General features: G+C 59.5%; 1 protein-coding gene across 10 annotated transcripts in view; it reads left to right on the top strand.

Annotated features, from left to right (window-relative positions):
* Positions 1 to 17,312, top strand: part of NUMA1 (nuclear mitotic apparatus protein 1) — a 71,602-nt gene extending 54,290 nt beyond the window's left edge. For 5 of the 10 annotated variants that reach the window (XM_043481228.1, XM_043481227.1, XM_043481229.1 and 2 more), the window contains exons 8-26: positions 977 to 1,097; positions 1,638 to 1,795; positions 2,077 to 2,194; positions 2,275 to 2,392; positions 2,694 to 2,834; positions 4,143 to 4,265; positions 4,419 to 7,817; positions 8,256 to 8,297; positions 9,738 to 9,806; positions 11,126 to 11,236; positions 11,318 to 11,536; positions 11,650 to 11,807; positions 13,027 to 13,282; positions 14,230 to 14,458; positions 15,040 to 15,176; positions 15,486 to 15,695; positions 15,848 to 15,964; positions 16,062 to 16,277; positions 16,600 to 17,312. In XM_043481228.1, coding sequence (XP_043337163.1) covers positions 977 to 1,097; positions 1,638 to 1,795; positions 2,077 to 2,194; positions 2,275 to 2,392; positions 2,694 to 2,834; positions 4,143 to 4,265; positions 4,419 to 7,817; positions 8,256 to 8,297; positions 9,738 to 9,806; positions 11,126 to 11,236; positions 11,318 to 11,536; positions 11,650 to 11,807; positions 13,027 to 13,282; positions 14,230 to 14,458; positions 15,040 to 15,176; positions 15,486 to 15,695; positions 15,848 to 15,964; positions 16,062 to 16,277; positions 16,600 to 16,611 — 5,954 coding nt within the window. In that variant the 3' untranslated portion in view covers positions 16,612 to 17,312. The remainder of the gene's footprint in view (positions 1 to 976; positions 1,098 to 1,637; positions 1,796 to 2,076; positions 2,195 to 2,274; positions 2,393 to 2,693; positions 2,835 to 4,142; positions 4,266 to 4,418; positions 7,818 to 8,255; positions 8,298 to 9,737; positions 9,807 to 11,125; positions 11,237 to 11,317; positions 11,537 to 11,649; positions 11,808 to 13,026; positions 13,283 to 14,229; positions 14,459 to 15,039; positions 15,177 to 15,485; positions 15,696 to 15,847; positions 15,965 to 16,061; positions 16,278 to 16,599) is intronic. The other 5 variants (XM_043481232.1, XM_043481233.1, XM_043481234.1 and 2 more) reach the window with 5 other exon arrangements.
* The last annotated feature ends 94 nt before the right edge of the window (positions 17,313 to 17,406 follow it).

Raw genomic sequence — 17,406 nt, 5'->3', positions numbered from 1 at the left:
TGTTTTAACAGTCATTACTCTCAACTTACAAGCTGGGAGTACATAGTCTTAGAACACTGTTGTTCCTTACATATTGCTCGTGTTCTAGGTGGGAAGACAGATACATAAACCAGAATGTACGATGAGGAAAAAGTGCTAGAACAGGGAGGTATTGAATCTACCAGGCATCTCGGTGGAAGTACAGTAGAAAGAGTGAGAGCACTGCCTATGGGGAAGAGCCATCTAATGACGACAGGTGTAGGGTTGGGGGTCTCGGCATGTTCACCCAGCTGCTGAATTTGGTGTTCCTTGTGTTCAGGTTCCCCGTGAGCAACTTCAGGTGGAGATGTTGCAGATGTGAGTGTAGAATGCAGGAGAGGGCTCGGGGCCAGGCTGTGGGCTTGCACGTTGGTATATGGATGGCCACGGAAGCCTTGGGCACTGTGGGCAGAGCACGCAAGCCCCATCAGAACTCTGGGGCTTGGTGGGCAGGTGGGAGAGAAAGCAGGTGAGAGAGAGGGATCCCGGGTGTTAGAGGTAGGAGGGCCTTGTGAAGGTCGCCATGAGAGCCAAGGGAAGAGGAGATTTTGAGAAAGAAGTCATGCTGGCAGTGCACGATTTCAGAATGAGGGCTTCAGCGAGGAGGCTGCTGGCTCTGACTTGAGAGGCCACTGGGACTGAGAGGAGCCCGCTCAGGGTGGCTTGAGGGGAAAAGTGTGAACACCGGGTCCGGTCTCTGGGCACAGAGGACTCTGTCACTCCTCTGTGCCCTTATAGCACTGGTCATCTGGGCAGGGAAGCCCCATACCTGGCTTAGAGCACTGACTGCTGGATAACCCAGACCCCAGGCTTCAAGCTCTGCCCAGCCTTCCTCTGCAGCTGACATATAAGTGTCTTGATTCATCCCCACTAAGGCAAATTCTCAAGTAGCATAACGATGCAAATCTGTCCACCTCTTACTGACCTCTCTTTGGCCTGTCTGCTCCTTCTGCTCCAGCTCCTGTCCCTTCCCCCCGTTCCAGCACCATCTCTGAAGAGCTCTCCCCACCCAGCCACCAGGCCAAGAGGGAGGTTCACTTCCTAGAGCTACAGAAAGTTGCCTCTTCCAGCGGTAACAAGTATGTGCTGGGCCTCTTCTCCCAGGATGGGAGGCCCTCGACACCCAGCGCTCGGATCCCTGCCTCCAAGGGGCCAAACTGTTGACCAGCCCCTGAGTCATCAGAGAGCTTGGAGTATCTCACAGACCTGTGACGTCCTCCCCTATGTCAGGATCAGTGGGGGACTTGGTTGGGATCTGTCCTGGGCAAAATGCCTGTCAAAGACTGGTCCCTGTTTATGGGATTTCTTGCTTTCTTGAAGACTAGGCTAAAGTCCCTTTTCTTAGTGCAGTTCTGTAAAGGCCAAGACAGTGCCCTCCTTTTGCAGCTGTGGTGGGTGGGGAGGCATAGAGAAATTAAGACTTGAAGAAAGAAGAGAAGCTTTCTCTAGGTCACATCATAAAGCACGAGATAGCATTGCAGACAGAACCCAGGTATTTGGGCCTCGCCCCTGTGCGCACACCCATAGAGCCCGTCCCCACCACCACCCGCGTCTGTTGTTGGTTGCTTCCGCCCTTACTTGGGTTCTGACCATGGCATCTGGGCCATCTCCTTCCTCAGCTTCCTCTCAGGTTCTCCAGCCTCCCCCATGGGTGACATCTTGCAGACCCCACAGTTCCAGATGAGGCGGCTAAAGAAGCAGCTTGCAGATGAGAGAAGTAATCGAGACGAGCTGGAGCTGGAGTTGGCTGAGAACCGCAAGCTCCTCACCGAGAAGGGTAGGTGCCTGGCTCGCTGGCAGATGTGTGTGGATGGGCAGCATTTGGGATTTTCATCTGGGAAGGTGCTGGGCTTGTCTGAGGTGTGGCCCTTCTGCCTCCTGTGTCATCTCCTCTGCTGGTCTGGGAGCTGAGCTCATCCCTGGGCCCATTGGCTGACCCCCTGGAAGCTGGTGCTATCCACGCCCCCCCCCCCGCCTTCTTTCCCTGGACCAGCTGCCCCCTCCCTCCTTGCTCCTCCCCTCATCCTGGGCTGAGTCCTCTCCTCTCCTCCGGGGCAGATGCTCAGATAGCCATGATGCAGCAGCGCATTGACCGCCTCGCTCAGCTCAACGAGAAGCAGGCGGCCAGTCCGCTGGAACCCAGGGAGCTGGAGGAGCTGCGTGGCAAGAACGAGAGGTATGGTTCTCCTGCTGTCCTTCTGCACCCAGCGCAGCGGCCATGTGCTCTTTCCTCACCGCCCCCCCACCCCCCCGCAGCCTCACTGTGCGGCTCCACGAAACTCTGAAGCAGTGCCAGGATCTGAAGACAGAGAAGAGCCAGATGGATCGCAGAATTAACCAGCTTTCTGAGGAGAATGGGGACCTTTCCTTTAAGGTGAGAGTTGGGGTTTCTGGTCCACACCTGGTAGCCCGGTGTGACTGAGTTGGTCTGGACAGTTCCCCCAGCTGGTTGAGGAGAATGTCCTCCTTCCTTAATTGGCTACTGCCAGGGACTGGCTAGTGGCCGTAAATTTTGATTAGTAGTCCTGTGTTAGAGGTGTGATTAGTTGCGTTTGGCTTGAGGAGGGCTGGAAGGATAACAGGAGCCATGCAGACCCTGGAGTTCAGCAGGCAGACAGCAGTGGTTCTGGCAGTTTTGACCCTGGGTGATGGGGGTTCCCTCTTGTCTGTCTCAGCTGCGGGAGTTTGCCAGTCACCTGCAGCAACTCCAGGGGGCCCTCAATGAACTGACAGAAGAGCACAGCAGGGCCACTCAGGAGTGGATGGAGAAGCAGGCGCATCTGGAGAAGGAGCTCGGCATAGCCCTGCAGGACAAGGTAGCCCTCTGCTTCGGGAAGTCAGGGCCACGGTCTTGACCACATGCTGAAAGCTGAATACCGTTTCCCACTCTATGGGACCTCTGGACTTCCCTGGTGGCTCAGACGGTAAAGCGTCTGCCTACAATGCAGGAGACCTGGGTTCTATCCCTGGGTTGGGAAGATCCCCTGGAGAAGGAAATGGCAACCCACTCCAGTATTCTTGCCTGGAAAATTCCTTGGACGGAGAAGCCTGGTAGGCTGCAGTTCATGGGGTCACAGAGTCGGACACGACTGAGCGACTTCACTTTTTCACTGTGGGACCTTTGGGAATTATGCTGACTACTCTTCAAGGCTTAATAGTGTGCTGTAATGGGCTTTGGTTCAGTACACCTGTATGTCCTGTCTTTGCTGTTACAGGTGTGGCTCTTGGACAAGTTACTTGACTTCTTTCTAAGCATCTTTTCCCTAAAATGGGAAAAAGAATTAGTAGCTGCCTTATCATCTGTTGTAAGATAATGCAGATAGAGCACTGAACACACATTGTCTGATACGAAGTGAAGTTGCTGAGATTATTGTTGCTATTAAGAACCCAGCTCTGCCACGTATTAGTAACCATGTAGCCCCCGGACAAGGCACTCAACTCAGCTTTGGACTCTTACTCTGTAAAAACAATAGGGATGGTAGTCTCTACCTCCCAGTCTGTTGGGTAGATTCAGACAGGCCCTGGCCCATTGTAGTTGCTTAGTGAACAGTGGGGTGAAGAGGGGCAGGGGACCAGAGGGTGCTGTGGCTGTTGCTGCCGTTGGTGTTTGGACAGTCAGGATATTTTTAAGCTGATGAGTGTTTGGATACTCCTGAGACTGAGGAAGGGTATACAGTGAGGAAATTTTAAGTAAACTCAGCCTTGGAGAAGAAATGAGCAGGTCACCCAACTTAATTCAGCCCTGGGACTGGGACTGGTAAGTCAGGTCTCCATTGGTTTCTGCCAGTTTTCCCCTAGGTCGGGGCCAGAGGAGATCTTAGTAACAGGGTTCAGTTGAGTTCAGTTACTCAGTCGTGTCCGACTCTTTGTGACCCCATGAATCGCAGCACGCCAGGCCTCCCTGTCCATCACCAACTCCCGGAGTTTACTCAAACTTATGCCCATCGAGTCGGTGACGCCATCCAGCCATCTCATCTTCTGTCATCCCCTTCTTCTCCTGCCCCCAGTCCCTCTCAGCATCAGGGTAATGGGATAATAACATTTTGTTGATGCTCATGAGGGCTTGTGTGGCAAGCTGGTACCTGTTTCATTTCTGTTCACCTGGGGCTCTCATTTACTCCCAGAAATGCCTTGAAGAGAAGAACGAAATCCTTCAGGGAAAGCTTTCACAGCTGGAAGAACACTTGGCCCAACTGCGGGAGAACCCACCCCAGGAGAAGGGTGAGGTGCTGGGCGATGTCTTGCAGGTAGGGACTCAGGGGCAGCGGTGACACCTGTGGGCTGGGGTGGCTGCTGACCCGTGCACTCCATGTTCACGTTCCTGGTGGTCCTCAATCCCCAGAGGAGCAGAGGGCATCGAGGAGTCGTGCTGATCTCTGTTTGTCTCTTTATTTCACCAGCTGGAAACCCTCAAGCAAGAGGCAGCCACCCTCGCTGCAGACAACACCCAGCTTCAAGCCAGGGTGGCGGCACTGGAGACCGAGCGGGGCCAGCGGGAAGCCAAGCTGCTCGCCGAGCGGAGCCACTTCGAAGAAGAAAAGCAGCAGCTGGCCGGCCTAATCGCTGAGCTGCAGGGCTCCCTGTCCAGCCTTGGCCAGGCCAAGGAGGAGCTGGAGCAGGCTTCTCAGGCTCAGGTGGCCCGGCTGTCCGCCCAGGTGGCCACACTGACCTCTGAGCTGGACACCCTCAACACTACCGTGCAGCAGCGGGATGGGGAGCTGGCCGGCCTGAAGCAGCAGGCCCAGACGGAGCAGGCACAGCTCACACAGACCCTCCGGCAGCAGGAAGAGGCCGCCCAGGGCCTCCGCCAGCAGGTGGAGCAGCTGAGCAGCACCCTGGAGCGGAAGGAGCGGCAGCTTGAAGAGGCCACCTCAGAGAAGGAGGCCACCCGGAGAGATCAGGCCCAGCAACTGGCTGCTGCGGCTGAGGAGCGGGAGGCTGCTCTCCGGGAGAGAGACTCGGCCCTCCAGCAGCTGGGAGCAGTGGAGAAGGAGAAGGCTGCCAAGTTGGAGGTCCTGCAAGAGCAGCTGCAGGCCGCCCATGAAGCCCAGGATGGTGCCCAGGCCTCGCTGACACAGACCCAGCAGGAGAAGGCAGAGCTGAGCCAGAAGGTGGAGGAACTCCGTGCCCATGTTGAGGCAGCCCGCCAGGAGCAGAGTGAGGCGCAGGCCCAGGTGGCAGAGCTGAAGGCCCAGTTGAGGTCTGAGCAGCAGAAAGCAACCGAGTGGGAAGGTGTGGCCCAGGAGAAGGCCCAGCTCCAGGAGCAGGTCCGGGCCCTGGAGGAGTCCTTGAAGGCCACCACAGGCAGCCTGGAAGAGGAGAAGCGCAGGGTCGCAGACACCCTGGCCGAGCAGCAGCGGTGCATCTGCAGGTTGGAGGCGGAGACGCAGAGCCTGGTGGAGCAGCATGAGCAGGGACAGAAGGAGCTGGAAGAAGAGAGAGCTGGACGCAAGGGGCTGGAGGCCCGGTTACAGCAGCTTGGGGAGGCCCATCAGGCCAAGACAGAAGCCCTGCGGCAGGAGCTGGCCGAGGCTGTCGCCTCCCAGCGCGAGGCCGAGAGTGAGTGTGAGCAGCTGGCCAAGGAGGTGGCCACCTGGCGTGAGCGGTACGAGGACAGCCAGCAGGAAGAGGCGCAGTACGGCGCCATGTTCCAGGAACAGCTGATGACCCTGAAGGAGGAATGCGAGAAGGCCCGCCAGGAGCTGCAGGAGGCCAAGGAGAAGGTGGTGGGGATCGAGGCCCATAGCGAGCTCCAGATCAGCCGGCAGCAGGACGAGCTGGCTCAGCTCCACGCCAGCCTGGCCAGGGCCCGGCAGCAGGTCCAGGAGAAGGAGGGCAGGGCCCAGCAGCTCGCCACCGACCTGGCCACCCTGCAGGAGAAGATGGCGGCCACCAGCAAGGAGGTGGCCCGCCTGGAGGCCTTGGTGCGCAAGGCGGGTGAGCAGCCGGAGACGGCCTCCCCGGAGCTGCTCAAGGAGCCTCCCAGGGCAGGAGACAGAGAGTCGGAGTGGCTGGAAGAGCAGCAGGGACGCCCGTTCTGCAGCACGCAGGCAGCACTGCAGGCTATGGAGCGTGAGGCTGAGCAGATGGGCAGCGAGCTGGAGAGGCTGCGGGCCGCGCTGATGGAGAGCCAGGGGCAGCAGCAGGAGGAGCGTGGGCAACAGGAGAGGGAGGTGGCGCGGCTGACCCAGGAGCGGGGCCGGGCTCAAGCCGACCTTGCCCTGGAGAAGGCCGCCAAGGCGGAGTTGGAGATGCGGCTGCAGAATGCACTCAATGAGCAGCGTGTGGAGTTTGCTGCCCTGCAGGAGGCACTGGCCCAGGCCCTGAGGGAAAAGGAGGGGATGGACCAGGAACTGGCCAAGCTTCGTGGGCAGGAGGCAGCCCAAGGGGCAGCGCTGAAGGAGCTTCAGCAAACCATGGAGCGACTGAAAGAACAGCTGGCCAAGAAAGAGGAGGGGCGCCCACAGTCTCTCGGGACAGCCAGCCGAGAAGACACTTCTGGATTGCGAACCCAGTCCGAGGCTACTGGAAAGACTGAGCCAGAAGGCTCTGAACTGCAGGCTCTGCAGGCAGAGGTGAGCCGGCTGGAACAGCAGGCCCGCGAGTACCAGGAGAAGGCCTCCAGCCTGGAGCACAGCCTTGAGTCTGAGCGTGCCGCCCACGCAGAGCAGGCTGGTACTCTGAAGACTCTGCGGGGCCAGTTAGAGCAGAAGGCCCAGGAGCTGGGGAGCAGTCAGGACGCCTTAGCCTCAACCCAGAGGGAGTTGGCCACCCTCCGCGCCAAGGCCCAGGAGCACGGCAAGGCTGAGGACGAGTGGAAGGCCCAGGTGGCCCGGGGTCAGCAGGAGGCCGAGAGGAAAAACAGCCTCATCAGCAGCTTGGAGGAGGAGGTGTCCATCCTGAACCGCCAGGTGCTGGAGAAGGAGGGCGAGAGCAAGGAGCTGAAGCGGCTGGTGGTCGCCGAGTCGGAGAAGAGTCAGAAGCTGGAAGAGCGGCTGCGCCTGCTCCAGGCGGAGACCGCCAGCAGCAGCGCCAGGGCCGCGGAGCGCAGCTCTGCTCTGCGCGAGGAGGTCCAGACCCTCCGGGAGGAGGCTGAGAAGCAGCGGGTGGCTTCTGAGAGCCTGCGGCAGGAGCTGGCCTCACAGGCGGAGCGAGCAGAGGAGCTGGGCCAAGAGTTAAAGGCCTGGCAGGAGAAGTTCTTCCAGAAGGAGCAGGCCCTCTCGGCCCTGCAGCTGGAGCACGCCAGCACGCAGGCCCTGGCGAGCGAGCTCCTGCCCGTCAAGCACCTGTGCCAGCAGCTGCAGGCTGAGCAGGCCGCTGCCGAGAAGCGCCACCGGGAGGAGCTGGAGCAGAGCAAGCAGGCGGCTGGTGGGCTGCGGGCAGAGCTGCTGCGGGCCCAGCGCGAGCTCGGGGAGCTGCTGCCTCTGCGGCAGAAGGTGGCAGAGCAGGAGCGCGTGGCCCAGCAGCTGCGAGCGGAAAAGGCCAGCTATGCGGAGCAGCTGAGCATGCTGAAGAAGGCTCACGGCCTGCTGGCGGAGGAGAACCGTGGGCTGGGTGAGCGGGCCAGCCTCGGCCGGCAGTTTCTGGAAGTGGAGCTGGACCAGGCCCGAGAGAAGTACAGCCAGGAGCTGGCAGCTGTGCGTGCAGACGCTGAGACCCGTCTGGCCGAGATGCAGCGGGAAGCGCAGAGCACTGCACGGGAGCTGGAGGTGATGACCGCCAAGTACGAGGGTGCCAAGGCCAAGGTCCTGGAGGAGAGGCAGCGTTTCCAGGAGGAGAGGCAGAAACTCACTGCCCAGGTGAGGCCCTGGCTCAGCCTCACCCCTGGAGAGGCAGGGACATCATCTGTCTAACATTCCCCGGCTTCCGATCCCCACGTGATTCCAGAGTGTCTGGGTGGCAGGAGGAGATATGGCTGCTAGTGCAGGTCGTCTGTGGCCCCTGCTGGCCTACAGAAAGTCTCAGTAGCCTCCCCTTCCCCGAAGGCTCTGTCTCTGGTGAGGCAGGCTGTGAAAGCCATCAACCCCTTGAGGCACCCTGTCATCAGGAGGCACACTTACAGTGGAGGCCCCAAGAGCCACCGGGGCCTCGAATGAGCCAAGATGGCATTTAAAGAGGCTACTAGACATCTGGTTCCTTGGGGGCAGATCAGAGCCTCGGTGAGGTCAGCCTGGGAGCAGGGCGGGTGCCTTTTGGGCCCCCATCTCACGCTGTCTCCGTTGCTCCCCCATGCGCAGGTGGAGCAGCTAGAGTTATTTCAGAGCGAGCAGACTAAGCAGGTAATGCCTGAGGTCCTCGATAAATGCTGGCTGCTTAAGCGGTGACTGGTCTCGGTGCATGACCCCGGCTGCAGCTTGCCTCCGTGGGCTCCTGTTGTGAACTGTTTGTGAAGGGGCAGGGTCACGCCGTGGAACCCAGGCCGTCCCGGAGTGCGGTGTGCTGGGCCCTCTCAGGCCTCGCCCCACCCATCCCAGGTCGGCCTCTCCACCCGTCTGTACTCTCATCGTCTGTCAGGGATGAGGGGTAAGGCAGGCTTCGTCTTTCCCGTACCAGATCCAGAGACAGCCTGCCCTCGGGACTCCCAGACCTCCAAGTCCTACTCCAAGTTTGGGTACTTAGCTGTGGGGACTTGTTGCAGTTTGGCCACAGGCCTTGTATAGCACAGCTCCCTTCTTTCCTGCAGAAGCCAGAAAGGTGATGTGCCAGGCGGCCCCCACAGATTAGCAGGTCTGTGAGCTCAGGACGCCTGCCCATCACCCTCTGGGGTTTTTAACCCCCAGCATAAGATAGATGTCTGGGAGCAGGAAGGCCAAGGTTGAGAGGAGGTGAGGTCTGACTGCCTCACCCTTACCAGGGTCTCTGTGCTGCCCTAGACATCAAAGCTATCAAACTGGCATTTAATGGGCGCCCCCTTCCTCCACCCCCTTTCCTACCCCATCATCTGGGGCCTGCTGAGGAGGTGGGTCCTCCTCTCCTCCCATCCCCTCCTCCAGGGAGCCTGAGATGATGGGGAAGGTCAGATGGAAGAGCAAACAGTTAGCAATGGAGCTCCCGCCTTTTGCCTTCACTGATCGTGCTTGAGCTCCCAGAAAGCCCAGGGGAGCCAGGAGCGTCTGTGGCTGCCATGCGCCCTCTAGTCCCCTTCCTCCCCGAGCCCTTTCCTCTCTCTGGGGGTGGGGTGGGTGTGGAATACGTGTGCTGCCCTGCTCTCGTCTTCCCAGCTGCCTGACCCATGCTAATCACAGCTACCACACTGCTAGCGCCAGCCCTAATGGCCTGTGGATATTGGGGAGAGGTCTGAGCAGTTGGGCTTTTGCTCTGGCAGTTTCTTGGGTGGGGGTGGGTAGTCATTGAGTGTGTCTGCTGGTGTTGTAGACTGGGTCCCCTGTTCCTGTCCCGCCGTGGGAAGGTTGGGGCTGGGAACGGCGGCGGTAGGTTGTGGTGGGGTGTCAGCTCCCGAGTGACTCTGCTACCTCTGTCTCTGAGGCAGGGGGTGGAGGCAAGCGCGGGCAGGTGGCTCTGACAGCACTTGCATTGGGTCACGTCACTCAGGCCCTGCCCACCAGCCAGGGCGGCAGGCCATTCCCTAACTGGAGGCCAGAGGCGGCCCTGAGTTTCTTACAGGGACACTGGGGACTGGCCTGGGGAAATCCCGTAATTTGTCTGGACCTTCAGCGGAAGGCCCCCTGAGTCTCTCTCCTCTTGCCTCCCTGCCCCAGGTGGAAGAACTGAACAAGAAGCTAGCTGACCATGAGCAAGCCAGCAAGGCGCAGCAGCAGAAGCTGAAGGTGGGACAGCAGGGGATGGGCCTGCCCTCCATCGGCTCAGGGGAGCAGGGAGGGAAGGCACCCTGGGCCTGGCAGCCTCAGGAGCCCCGCCTGTGCCTCTGCGAGCTCCTGAGGGAAGATGACCAGAGTGGCTCCCAACCCGCAGACCTTCACTATCTGTTGCAGTAGCCACTAGCCACGTGTGGTTATTTAAATAAAAACTGCCGTTTCTCAGTCGCGCTAGCCACGTTTCCACAGCTCAGTAGCCATGTGTGGCTAGTGGCCCCCATACTGGACAGGGCGGATCAGAACACCTGCAGCACTGCAGAAGCTTCCGCTGGGCTGTGCTGTTTAATCTTAGGGAGTGAGTGTTAGTGACGTTTGTACTACAGTGCAACTTAATGTTCTTTCTTTCCATGGTATCACCTTCTTTGGTTTAACATTTGCTTTTTTACAACTCTAGGCTTCACAGCTTTTAGTTAAGGGCAAAGGAACTTGGCCCCAGTGGCCCCAGGAGGGTCACAGGGGTTGGTAGGAGCTCGGAGCTGTTTGCCCAGCTCACTGCCATGTACTCCACACCATGTCACTGTCACGTTGATAAACAGGCTGAGTGCACTCCTCTCAGGGGCCTTCCCGGTGCCGGGAGATGAGGAGGTAAGGCTGGTTGGCCCTGTCCAGTGCCTGCCACAGACTTAGCACTTGCTGGTGCAAACTGCGGGTGGACAGAGAGGCTGCCAGAGGTCTTGCGCCCAAGGAGTCTGCGGTCTGTCTGGGAGGCGGTGTCCGCAGCATAACTGAGCCCACACCGGCTTTGGAGTCAGGTGGGCAGAGGCTCAAATCTTACTCTGCTGTTTAGTCCCCGTGACCAGCGTGCTTTCAGTCTCTGAACTCAGTGTCTTCATCTGTGAAGTGGAGCTAAAGCTAGTTCCCAGAGTGGTTTTGAGGAGAAGTGAGTTCTCGTGTCCTCAAAGAGTACACACGCCATGTGCCTAGATCCCTGGTGTTCCCAGGGGTCAGTGCCTTTCCTTCCCGGGAGACTGTCCTCATGGAGGGAGGGTGAGGTAGCTTGTGCCTGGTGTCAAGGCGAAGGCAGGCTGCCAGAACTCTTCCAGAAAGGGCACTGTCTGGACAGGAAAACCTCCTACAGCAGCTGGACTCTGAGGGGTGCGTGATGCTTAGGCTGGAGTTGGGAGGGGCCCAAAGGCCTGTTGTGTGTCCTCAGAGAATCTGCAACAGTAATTCAGGAATCTGAAAACACTGTGGAGCCTAGGAGGCTAGGGGTCGGTGGATTTGGGTGGGACAAAGAGAACAGCGGCCATCAGCTTCTCTCGTCTTTCCAGGCCCAGGGCGGTGAGAGCCAGCAGGAGGTCCAGCGCCTCCAGGCCCAGCTGAGTGAGCTGCAAGCCCAGCTGAGCCAGAAGGAGCAGGCAGCTGAGCACTACAAACTACAGGTGAGGAGCCCGGCCCCAGCCCCGGCCCCTGAGCCCCTCACTTCTCTGACCCACCACCCACCCACCCTTCCGCCAACCCAGATGGAGAAGGCCAAGACTCATTATGATGCCAAGAAGCAGCAGAACCAAGAGCTGCAGGAGCAGCTGCGGGGCCTGGAACAGCTGCAGACGGAGAACAAAGGGCTGCGGGCAGAAGTGGATCGGCTGGGCCGGGAGCTGCAGCAGGCCGGGCTGAAGACCAAGGAGGCCGAGCAGGCCTGCCGCCACCTCACCGCCCAGGTGCGCAGCCTGGAGGCACAGGTGAGGCTCTGGCTGCGCTGACTCCGTCACCTCCCGCACACTGGCTTCCGGTGCCCTCCTCTCAGCCACCCTGTGGAGGCCTGCCTTCACTCTCCCTCCGCCCCCATTCCCAGGTTGCCCATGCTGACCAGCAGCTTCGGGACCTGGGCAAGTTCCAGGTGGCGACTGACGCCTTGAAGAGCCGGGAGCCCCAGGCTAAGCCTCAGCTGGACTTGAGTATTGACAGCCTGGATCTGAGCTGCGAGGAGGGGACTCCACTCTCTGTCACCAGGTCAGGGGGCACCCTTCCTCCCCCAGTCTGTTGTCCGCCCAGTGTGATCAGGCAGCCTCCTGGGCACTGGGGCTGTGAGAGAGGAAGATGGGAACCCTTTGCCCTCTGGAAGCTTGTTCTTAGAGGAGGATGACGTATTAGAGGTATTAGGCCAGATGTTTGTATGTAGCATAGTGGGAGTGAGAAGAAATGAGTGGTCAGAAGAGGCTTCATGGAGGCTGTCACTCCTGCTCTTGAGTCTTGAAAGAGACTGTAGGTGTGTGTCCCATGGACAGAGAAGAGTGATAACAGCAAAGGCCGAGAAGGAGCCTGGCTGGACAGTGAACTGGGGAGGGCTTGGGCCCAGGCCCCTGAGGGCAGGCTGGACTCCCCACTGAAGGAGGCTGACATTTAGACCTGATCCTAAAGGCACTGAGGGGCCTCAGAAGGGTTTGCAGTTGAGCACATGGTCAGTTTTGCATCTTAGCCTATCTATCCTGATAGGGAAAACTGAGACTTTAATGAGAATAATAAATGTATTTTTATGTTAAATGCTTACATGTGCCAGAGATACTGTTACATACACGTGAGAAATATGAATTCATATATCCCATGACAACTCTCTGAGGTAGAGTCTATGATTATCTCCTTTCACAGAGGAAACTGGGGCAGCCCGGGGTCCCACAGTGGCAGGGCTAGGCTTGACCCCAGGCAGCCTGGCTTGAGTCCTTGCTTGTCACCACCGTGTGTCTCTCAGAGGCTGTTGTAGTCGAGGTGAGAGGGGCGAGGCAGACAGGGAAGGAGAGGAATGGGGTGTGGTTGGAGGGCTCTTGGGTTTGGCAGGAAAGGGAAGAGATGGAGGCTGGCTGGAGGTTGCTCCCCCCAGCTTCGTGTTGGCTATAATAGGAAATAAAGGAGGAGGAACAGACAGTGGACTTAGTTTGGGACACGTCGTTGTGGAGTCCAGAGGGCAGTCTGGGGCTGTGTCTGGGAGGGTCTGGAGAGCAGGGTCTGGGAGTTGCCTGTATTGAGCTCAGGGCACCATGGGGTGGGTGGGCTCACCAGTGACGGAGAGGATGGAAGGCAGGGCCCCAGTCAAGGACTCTTCTTGGTACCTCTGAAAAATCAGAGGGTGGGGTGCTTGACCTGGTGGTCTTGTAATAAGTGTCACTGGAACAAAGGAATGGACAAAATGCGGTATAGCCCCAGGAATGGCGCCTCAGCAGCTTTTTCCCCACAGCAAGTTGCCTCGCACCCAGCCGGATGGCACCAGCATCCCCGGAGAGCCAGCCTCCCCCATCTCCCAGCGTCTGCCCCCCAAAGTGGAGTCCCTGGAGAGCCTCTACTTCACACCCATCCCTGCTCGGGGTCAGGCCCCCCTGGAGAGCAGCCTGGACTCCCTGGGGGACATCTCCCTGGACTCAAGCCGGAAAACCCGCTCCGCTCGTCGGCGCACCACGCAGATCATCAACATCACCATGACCAAGGTCAGCAAGGTCCGGCTGCTGGGAGTGCGGCTGTAGGACAGCACTGCTCGCTTCCTCTCCAGGGCCCCTCCCCATCAGGTCTCCAAAATCGCCTCCGAGGGGCAGGGCTGACTGGTCCACACCCGTGGACGAGAGCAGCAGAGCGGTGACTTGCTTTGGCCTCCTGTAGAAAGGGGCCGGGCTGGCCTCGGCTGCCTGTCCCGACAGGCCGCCGTGCTGTGTACAATAGCGACCCTGTGCAGGCTCAAGGGGACAACGCAGAGAAGCCTCCCAGCACGCGCCCGGGGTGACAGATAGTTGTGCTGCCCAGGGGGCTGCCTGCCTGTCTCCCTGGGGATCTGGTCCTTGTTTCCACATCCCAAGGAGTTTGGGAAAGAAAGGAGAGGAGCACTTCAGCTACCAAGAAACTGAAATTCTAAAAGATGATCCCCTGTTGCGCTTGGTCAGAGGGACCTGTGGGACAAGCCTGATGCGCTCAGGAGACATGGGGTCCAGCCCCAGCTCTGTGACCCTCAGGCCAGTCCTTTCACACCCCTGTACCTCACTTTTAAGATAGCCTGAGGCACTTGGCTCAGCCTCCCTCAGAGCATTGTTAATAGACTCAACAGAACAATGGACAGGAGTCCTGACAGCTTCAGCACCTTGTGTGGGATTAACAAGGCCCATTTCTTGCAGACGGGCAGCTGAGGACCCCATGCAAAGCAGTGTGGACACGGGCAGCCATGGGATCTGAGGCGCTTTGGGAAAGGAAATGGGAGGCTTTTTTTTTTTTAATGTTGATGTGTTTGGCTATGCTTGGCGGGGGGTGGGGGTCTTAGTTGTAGCAAGTGGGATCTAGTTCCCTAACCAGGGATCGAACCCCCCTGCACTGGGTTCAGTCTTAGCTGGTGAGCACCAGGAATGTCCCAGGATGTCAGGCCCCACCCCTACTGCAGCAGATGTGTCTTCTCTTCCAGAAGCTGGATGTGGAGGATCCAGACAGTGCCAACTCCTCCTTCTATAGCACACAGTCAGCCCCTGCTTCCCAGGCCGGCCCGAGAGCCGCCTCCTCCACCCAGTCTCTAGCCCGCCTGGGCTCTCCCGACGATGGCAACTCCACTCTGCTCAGCCTGCCTGGCTACCGGCCCACCACTCGCAGCTCCGCCCGCCGTTCCCAGGCTGGGATGTCCAGTGGGGCCCCTCCAGGTGAGGGGACTGTGGGGGCCTGACACCCCCGAACATGAAACTGGACAGATCCTGACACGCCAAAGGACAAGCCGCGATCCAGCACCCAGCCCTGTCTCCTCCCTGCCTGCTCTTCACCCAGGGGCTGTGCTAGGCAGTAAGGCTGACGTCATTCTCAGCCAAACGCTTCATGTGGGGCTGGGATTCCCCACCCAGGAGCACTCCTGGCCCCTTCTCAGGTGGGGAGGGGCTGCCAGGAGCCAGACTGCCAGGGATCTATCCTCAGATTCCTTTCTGAGGCTCTTGCCTTCAGGGAGTGCTTTGGGTATGGATTCCTGGCCCTCCATTAGTTTCTTCTGGTGTCACAACCTCTGCATGGGACCCCAGGGAGGAGGCAGGGAGCCAGTCCCCAGGGAAGAGATGGTTGTGAGCCACGTGCCCGTAGCTGCAGCATGGACAGAGCAGACCTTGGGGTGCTGCAGTTCAAGGGCCAGGACGGGAGTGGTGGCACCAAGGCCGGCAGGGTGCTGCCTCCACCCTCTCGTGCTGGCCTTGCAGCCCTGCTTGTTGCTGTCTCCCTGCCCACCCCCCCCCCCCCACAGGCAGGAACAGCTTCTATGTGGGCACCTGCCAGGACGAGCCCGAACAGCTGGATGACTGGAACCGCATTGCAGAGCTGCAGCAGCGCAACCGAGTATGCCCACCGCACCTGAAGACCTGCTACCCTCTGGAGTCCAGGGTGAGCTCTGGGGTCCCCTGCCAGGGACCCGCCCCTGCTGGCTTCCCTCTTCCTCCTGGACATCCCTCCCCAGTTTCCCGGCCTGCCGAGGAGAGGGGCCTGCCTCTGGTCAACTAGCCGACAGGGAGGAACTCGGGAGGAGGTTCTGTGGAGGGCAGGAGTTTGCAGAGGTCTCCAGGGATGGCTTCTGAGGCTGTGGTGCAGGACATGGGCAAGAAGACAACAGGAGGGGAGCCGTTTGCAACAGGAAGGCTCCAGATGCCCAGCCAGTGAGGAGTTCTAGGGCAGTCCTGCTCCATCTCCAAACAGCTCGAGTCCACCGACTGCTTCTACCCCACACAGCCTTCCCTGAGCCTGCCTGCCATCACAGATGAGGAGATAAAAACCGGCGACCCCCGGGAGACCCTGCGCCGAGCCAGCATGCAGCCAACCCAGATAGCTGAGGGCGCCGGCATCACCACACGGCAGCAGCGCAAGCGGGTTTCCTCAGAGACCCACCAGGGTCCCGGCACACCCGAGGTGGGTGACTTGGACTTTTGTCACCTCTGGTGGCCGCCACGTTTTTGAGTATATTAGCAGGGAGTCTCTTGGTGCAGGAGGGAGGCAGGTGCTGGCTGGACACGGTCTACTTGTCTCTTGTGCTCTCGGCCTAACCGTTCTCTTCCCCATAGTCAAAGAAGGCCACCACCTGTTTTCCGCGCCCCATGACCCCCCGGGACCGACATGAAGGGCGCAGACAGAGCACTGCTGAGGCCCAGAAGAAGGCAGCTCCAGCTGTGGTTAAACAGGTGAGCCAGGGGCTGAGGGAGAACCTGGAGGGGCCCAGGCAGCCCGAGAGCAGCTGTGCGGCCAGTGGTGGCCCGGTCTGACAGCCCTTCCCAACAGGCTGACCGCCGCCAGTCTATGGCCTTCAGCATCCTCAACACACCCAAGAAGCTTGGGAACAGCCTTCTGCGGAAGGCAGCCTCGAAGAAAGCCCCCTCCAAAGCCTCGCCCAACCCCCGCAGCGGGACCCGCCGCTCTCCGCGCATCGCCACCACCACAGCCAGCGCCGCCACTGCTGCCGCCATCGCTGCCGCCACCCCCCGGGCCAAGGGCAAGGTGCGGGCACTGACAGGGAAGGGGGAGGGTTCAGCTCCTAGAAACCCAGTGAGGAGCACGGGTGACCCCCACCCAACCACCCCGGGGCTCCTCCTAGGCAGGCCGAGTAGGCCCCTGGAGGGCGAGGGCTGAGAGCAGGTGCTCCCCTCTGGTTAGCTGCTCCTCATCGAGGAAAGCAGAGGATAAAACACCCAGAGCTGCTCAGCCCCTGCAAACCTGAGGTAGATGGGTCCAGGGCTGCAAGGGGACCACCCTGGTCTGGGCGTGTGGGAGCAGGAGGGGGCGCAGGCTGGCACTGAGCAGCTGTCTCCGTCTCTTCCAGGCGAAGCACTGAAGAGCCAGTACCAGTGAGTGGCCCCACCTGTGTTCCTGATGCTGCCCTCGCCTGGTCCTCCTCCTGTCCCTTTCAGTGCCTTCTCTCAGCTCCCAGGCCAACAGTGGCCAAAATCCTAGAGACAGTGATGCTGCCCACACCCTGGCCGGGACTTGGCCCATCCCCAGGTGAACAGGTGTGTCCTCAAGGGTGGCCCAGAGCCTGGGCAGTCTGGGTCCTCTCCCTCCTTGCCTCCTGATGTTTTCCTAGAGTAAAGTCACTTCTCCATCGTAACCAGATTTGAGGCTGGCTTTGTGTGGCTGGGTCCTTGGGCCTAGCCAGTCCTCCCAGCCTCTGGATCTAGAAGGGACCATTGGAGGAGCAGGCCCTGGTCCCTGCTGCTCCTGGCCGCTGGGCCTTGCAAGGGCCCTTGCTCTTGAAGTCCAGGACTGGGCAGTGGCCCAGTGGGAGCACCCCACCCCCAGGTGCACCCATCCACCCAAGGACCCAGGTGCCCAAAGGATGCTCTTTTCCAGGAGAAGGGCCCTGCACCTCGGGGGGGTGGGGTGGGGGGCAGCCCTCAGTGGCAGCTCCCATCGCCCACCCTCCCCAGATTTGCGCTGGGGTGGGATTTGGAGTGATGGGAAGGTTTTTAAGGGCCAGAGATGGATCTTTTCTAAATGTTATTACTTGTAAATAAAGTCTATTTTTTCTCCCTTGAATGTCGAGATGCCTTGATCTGTGTGGGGGAAGCAGGGAAACTCCAGACCACCTACCTTCTCTCAAATCCCTTCTCCTAGCCTTTCTGAGGCCACA

The sequence above is a fragment of the Cervus canadensis genome, chromosome 11, assembly GCF_019320065.1.
Source record: "Cervus canadensis isolate Bull #8, Minnesota chromosome 11, ASM1932006v1, whole genome shotgun sequence".
In the NCBI taxonomy this organism is placed as follows: Eukaryota; Metazoa; Chordata; class Mammalia; order Artiodactyla; family Cervidae; genus Cervus; species Cervus canadensis.
This window is presented reverse-complemented; position numbering and strand designations above follow the sequence as displayed.